The sequence below is a fragment of the Aquila chrysaetos genome, chromosome 6 (assembly GCF_900496995.4).
Source record: "Aquila chrysaetos chrysaetos chromosome 6, bAquChr1.4, whole genome shotgun sequence".
Lineage (NCBI taxonomy): Eukaryota > Metazoa > Chordata > Aves > Accipitriformes > Accipitridae > Aquila > Aquila chrysaetos.
In genome coordinates this window covers 43,398,347-43,404,322 of record NC_044009.1, presented here as the reverse complement: position 1 = coordinate 43,404,322, position 5,976 = coordinate 43,398,347, and the positions used below count along the sequence as shown (strand labels likewise).

The following is a 5,976-nucleotide window of genomic DNA, read 5'->3' as shown; positions in this document are numbered from 1 at the left end:
CAGAGCCGTTGCAGTCCAGCTCCTGTCCCTCTTACCTGTGAAACTGCACTAACGCTGCAAAGGGCAGTGAGCTGATAGGGAGGTAAGAGCTTCAGGAGGGAAAAATGAAATGATAAGACAATAAAATGAAAGTAAGCGCTGTTGTAAATCAGCTTAGCTCGTTTAGCTTCAGCAGAGCAACCCCAATTTACCCAAACTGAGGAGGTTACCTACTGGGGTGTTGATGAAAGATTCACCTCCTCCACCAAAGGCTCAGGACCGCACGCGCTAGTTACACACCTGTGCACTTCTAGAAGTACACAGGGTGGCTGGGATTTACCAAGGACCAGCAGGAGAAAACCTTCCCAAATGGTCTGAATCTGTCCATCTTTGGTGAGCTTTCTCTCCCAGCCCATCTCAGGGACTGTGCAGACCCACCTACAGTCAGGTGTGGTTTCCAACCCATATACGCACTGCAAGTGCAGGGGTCTAGACAGACTGTCTCCCCCGCTGCCTTCTTACATTTGTCAAGCATTTTACAGGAACACAGCTTTCCGTAACTGCAGATTAAACCGCTTTTCCTATACTTCACTAACCTCTGGATCAGGCTCAGACCCAGTAAAAGCTGTTTAGGAGATCCGCTCCACACCCCCACTTTCACTTCTTTGTGACCGTGTGCCGCCTTTTTACAAAACTGCATAAAGGTTTTTCCCTCTCCCTCCGCTTCTTCCCAGCCCCTTTGAATCACAATCAAGACCTAGGCAAGGTGCCCCCATACTAACTTTAAATTTTGCTGCAAACCTAAGGGACTGAAGTGACCCCCTCCTTTACCTCCCGCCCTCCCCTGGCACCACCACAGCGCTCCTTCGCAGCACTGGAAGAGACAGACAGCAAGAAGGCATTGTCTAAAAACATAATTTAATGTGATATTTTGGTGATTGTGGTCAATGACTGAATACTTTTGCAGACAGGAACAGGTTTGACGTTAATGACACCATCATTCACACGAGCATTGCATTGCACAGAAAAGAAAAGTTTGCACTTGACCCCATACAAACAAAGCAGCAGAGGAAAAACCAGTTACGGTCCAGTCCCACTTCGCGAATAGTCGATCTGAAAATTCATCATCATCATCAATACTCATTGACGAAAAAATGCGACCGGTTCAAATACTGTGTGCGGCACAGTCTGAACTCTGGGCTCTCTTACACCCCCCGGGAACCACTCGAGAGTTTCAAGATGCCAAGTTCCTCATGTGACACACAAAACACTGAGGCTGACAAAGGGAGAGGGGGTTCAGAGGAAATGGGGGAGAGTAAGGAAGGGGATCGCTTTGTTTCACTTCTAATTCGTTTCCACAGGTGTAAAAAAAAAAAACCGACCATACAAACTGATAATGAAGCTGAAGTGACCTGCGGAGACAGCGGACACCAGCAGGAACATCGGCACGACGGGGTACAGAAACGCCAACCGACCCCACGGGTATCAGTGGCGGGGCCAGTTGTGTCGCGTCGCTCGTTTTGCGTTAATCGGGGTATAAAAGAAAGCCAGAGAAAGTGCTGTACTTATTGTTGTTGCCTCCGTGCGCTTTGCCTCCGTCCAGCTTGACGTACACCTCGTCGCCGGAGTCCAGGTGCAGCACCACGCTGTTGCTGGCGTAGTCGTAGTTCTGGTCCGCGTCCTGGGCGATGGCACTGGCCCGCACCTGCCAAGGCAGCCGCGGGGCGCGTCAGCCCCCCGAGCCCCTCTTCCCCAGCCCCTCCACCAGCCCGCCGAGCCCCTCTTCCCCAGCCCCTCCATCAGCCCGCCGAGCCCCTCTTCCCCAGCCCCTCCACCAGCCCCCCGAGCCCCTCTTCCCCAGTCCTCCCACTACCCCCGCGCCCTCCCTCCTCGCTTCTCCTTCCCCCCATCCCGGCGGGAAAGTTTGCAAGCCGGGAGGAGTCCGGAGTCTGTGGCGGCTCTAAGGCTGCTCCCCGCGGTGCTGCACCCCCGCCCCGACGGCGGGGAGGATGCTCCGGCTGCTGCTTTCCGCCGGTGCCCGCGGGCGCCGCGGGGGGGGGAGACGGGACGGGACGGGACGGGACGGGACGGGACGGGACGGGACGGGACGGACGCGGGGCCCGGAGGACGAGGCGGGGAGCGGCGGGGACCCACCTGCCCGTTCTTGCAGAGGTCGGCCCACATGCTGGTGCCGTCGCCGCCGCGCATGAGGATGTGGTAGGTGAAGAAGTAGATGCCGCGCACCTGGCAGGTGAACTTGCCGCTGGCCGGGTCGTAGTGGTTGCCCAGGTTGGTCACCACGTCGTCGAACTTGAGGACCTCGTAGCCTTCGTGCGGGCTCTTCAGCCCCACGTAGAAGGCGATGCGCGGCCCGCTGAAGGCGGCGCTCAGCCCGCCCGCCGCCTCGCCGCCCGCCGCCGCCCCGCCGCCGCTCCCGCCGCCGCCCGCGCCCGCCAGCGCCAGCCCGGGCAGCCCCGGCTTCCCCGCGTCGCCCCGCTCCCCCGGCGGGCCCCGCGGCCCCGGCGGGCCCGGCTCCCCGGGGGGTCCGCGGGGGCCCGGCTTGCCCGGCCGGCCCGGCTCCCCCTTGGGTCCCTGGACGAAGGGCGGCGGGGGGTTGGCGCCCAGGTCCTGCAGGGCCTCCACGGCGGCCGTGCTGCCGGGGCCGGGCGGCCGCCCGCCGCTGTACGGGTCGCAGATCATGCGGCAGGTGCCCATCATCTCGTAGTGGGCGCCGCTCTCGGCGGGCGCCTGCAGCAGCAGCAGGGGCACGGCGACGAGCAGGGCGACGGCCATGGCCAGGGCGAGCCCGGCGGCGGCCAGCAGCCGCCTCCTCCGCTGCCAGAGCCGGGCGGCGACGGCGAGCAGGTCCTCCTTGCCGTGCGAGGCAATGGTGGCGCGGGGGGGGGGCGGCCGCTCCCTGCGGGGGACGGCAAAGAAAAGGCGGTGAGCCCCCCGCCGCCGGCGCCTCCCCGCCCGGCCCCCGCCTCAGCCCGCCCGCCGCCCGGCCGCTCGCCCCGCCATGCCGCCGCTCCGCTCCGCTCCGCGCCGCTCCGCTCCGAGGGGACGCGGGGCCCCGTCCGCCCGGCGGGGCTGGGCCGGCGCGGGGGCGTCGCCGCGCCGAGCGGGCGCCCGGCTCTGCCCCTCGCCCCCCGCGCCGGCGGGGGGGGGGGGGGACACGCCGGGCTCGCCCGCCCCCGTCGCCGCCCCGACGTGGGGGGCGCGGAGCCGAGCGGGGCGGGACGGGGCGGGCCGGGGCGGGCGGACCCACCTGCCGGGCCGGGCGGGGGGCCGGCGTGGAGCCGCCTGGGCCGCGGGGGGGTCTCGGGGCTCCGCTGCCGCCCGCGGCGCGACCGTCGTCTGCCGCCAGCGGGCCGCCCGCCGCGGCGGGGCGGAGGGGAGGGGAGAGGCGGCGGGGCGTCCCGGTGGCCGGTACCGGCGGAATCCCTGCGGCTACGGCCCCGACTGCGCCCCGCTGAAACCGGGACGGTCGGGGACGCATCGCATTGCCGCCTTCGCCTGCCGCCCGAAACCGCTTCCTCCCGCCATCCATCCCGGCCGTCCCTATATCCCTCCGTCCCCCCCTGCCCGCGGCGGGACGGCACCTGCGCGACGGCCCGGTCCCGCCGGGGCGAGCTCCCTGCCGCCGCCGAGCCGCACCGCTTTCTGCGGGAGGGGGGGCCGGGAAAGCCCCGCGAGGGCAACAAGGTCGCCCCGGCGTGTTCCCCGTGGCTTCCTCAGCCTCCCCCCGTCCAGCCGCGGCGGCCCAAAGACCGGCGGGACGACACCGCGGGTGGGTCTTGCTCCTCGGCACAGCCAAGTGTAATTAAAGTTCGTTCCACCCGTCCCCATTTCCCGAAGGCAGGCGGGGCTTGCCAGGTGGAAGGGGAGCCCTGGGAAAAAATACCTTTAGCAGAGTTTAGGGTGGGTTACAGCACAGGATTTTGTCGGTTTCCCTGCGTAATGCTGGGTCCAAATCAAGTGGGGTTTTTTCCCCAGTGGAGAAATTGCGATTGATTGCCTTTGATTTGCTGAGTAAACGGTGCTAGTGCAGCGGGAGCTCTTGCGTCGGTAACTGCCTACAGGGATCTCCCCTCCGGAGAGTAAGTTGAGATCTTACCCACGCATCTCACAGCCGTGGGTTAAGCACCCGTCCTGGAAAGAGCGTGGTACGGTGATCGCACAGATCTCCTAAGGGCAACATCTCGGTGCCCCCCCCGCTCCCCTGGTGCAGAGCAAGGGGGAATTTCCAGCAGGTTCACCAGAGCTGAAGGCAGCCTGTTTTGTCTTAACAAACGGGCGAAGCTGCAGGTCGAAGGAAGCGAGCCGCTCAGCCTGATCCAACGCTTGTTGAAGCTGATGGCCTGGAGGCATCGTATGCAAATAGTGACATACAGGCTTCTTCCAAGAACTGCAGAAACGCCCTAAAAGGACTTGGGACTCTTTTGTTAGCTTTCCTTGAAATTTAAGGAGGGGACATCAAGGCTTTCCCAGATGGAACGCGTGCACTTCAGGACCAGATCTCATCTCGGTTACATCCCTGTGTGCGTCCAGCATTTTTTCCTGGAGTTATTCAGGCTTTGTTCTGCTGCTGCTGAGATCAGGATTCATCCCTGCCCCTCCAAGCCTCTCTGATTTTTTTTTTCCACATCTATGTATTTGAAGCTGGAAGTGAAATTAATCTTGTAAAGGAAAACCTTTCCCTGAGAACTGTAGATAGTCGGTTTAGAGTAACCATGTCTATTACTTAGCACAATGCATCTAAATGTTTTAAGAGATGAGATTGTGACAAAGATGTAAGTCCTTTCCTCTCCTCTGAATTACCAGTTGCATCCCACAGTGTTATAAGCCCCCACACTTGTCTAAAGCCTTGTAAAATGATTTCTAATAGTTGTTTCTGCTACAGCCCTAGTATAATTTTCCATATATTAACTGCGCTAAATACAAATAAATTCACAAATAGATTACACTGCTTTGCCGATCATCCCTGCTTAACCTTCTGTTAATTTCCCTTTTGTTCTGGTATTTGTCACTAGCTCGGCTCTCCCCGTGTATGCGAATCCTTGCTATTCCCCCAGAGCTCTTCATACCCCCCCTAATGTGGCTTTTAATCGCCTGTTTCCCAAAGGCAGCAGCCACACTGTAGCTTTTCTAACCCTTTTCTGAATAATTAAGTTCTTGTATCATTTGGGCTCTTTTCCAACTTCCCTATTTGCAGTAACTCTCTTTTATAACAAGGTGACCGTTGCTGGGAACTATATTCCAAATGGGGGCTCACCAGCCCCTTCTGCAAAGCCAGAGTAATTTTCTGTGACGGGATCTGTTATTCCCACTGATCAACAACGACAGACGAAGAAGAAGAAACATATTCCAACTTTCAGCCGGACAAAATTGGCACAGTTCTTAATAAGGACAGTTGAGCACTTGAACGAGCAGGCAGAGAAGATTCCAGAGATATCAGCAGTTAGGTTAGGTGTCAAATTCTAGCAATTTGTTTGGGAATAGTTTAATTGCTCCTCTGTGATGCGGTGAGATGGACTGATCACCTAGTTAATCCCTCCATCAGATTGCTTTAAGGTAAACACAGCGCGACTTTAATGTATAACTCCAGTAGGATCTACGTTCCTGGACACCTGGAGCTGACCAATGTAATGCATCTTGTGCCCCGAGAAGTAGCACCGTGATCGATGAGGCAGCTGGTACCGCCCACTGATCCTATGCTAGCAAGTATTTAGGAATATAGTCGCAAAAAGGTACATGGCAACACTCAGCTTACAATTCTGATACAGGCGGCTGCTATGCTGTTAGGTGCCTGCTTTCTGTATGCAACGGGATGCTCCACAGCAGTACAAGGAGCAGGAAATTGCCAGGTACCTTGCTTCATTTGAGGTGACAAGTACCAAAGCCCCTCTTAGAGTTAGGCACTTCGCGTCTTTCAAAAGTGTGTCAGGCTGGTGCTCTGTTGCAGGTCACTCAGGGCTGGCAAGACTCAAGCGCCTC

General features: G+C 59.3%; 1 protein-coding gene across 1 annotated transcript; it reads right to left on the bottom strand.

Annotated features, from left to right (window-relative positions):
- Window positions 1–883: 883 nt before the first annotated feature.
- Window positions 884–3,052, bottom strand: C1QL2 (complement C1q like 2). The gene is made up of 2 exons (XM_030019101.2): window positions 2,134–3,052; window positions 884–1,684 (listed from the first exon to the last, which is right to left on the bottom strand). Exons 1-2 carry the CDS (start codon window positions 2,770–2,772, stop codon window positions 1,505–1,507), a joined length of 819 nt encoding a protein of 272 aa, XP_029874961.1. The 5' UTR covers window positions 2,773–3,052; the 3' UTR covers window positions 884–1,504.
- Window positions 3,053–5,976: the final 2,924 nt, after the last annotated feature.

Coding starts and splice junctions, on each gene's coding strand:
- C1QL2 (XM_030019101.2), bottom strand. CDS start 2,772: ATGGCCGTCGCCCTGCTCGTCGCCGTGCCCCTGCTGCTGCTGCAGGCG. Junction 1,685..2,133: donor ACCTCTGCAAGAACGGGCAG/GTGGGTCCCCGC, acceptor CTGCCTTGGCAG/GTGCGGGCCAGTGCCATCGC.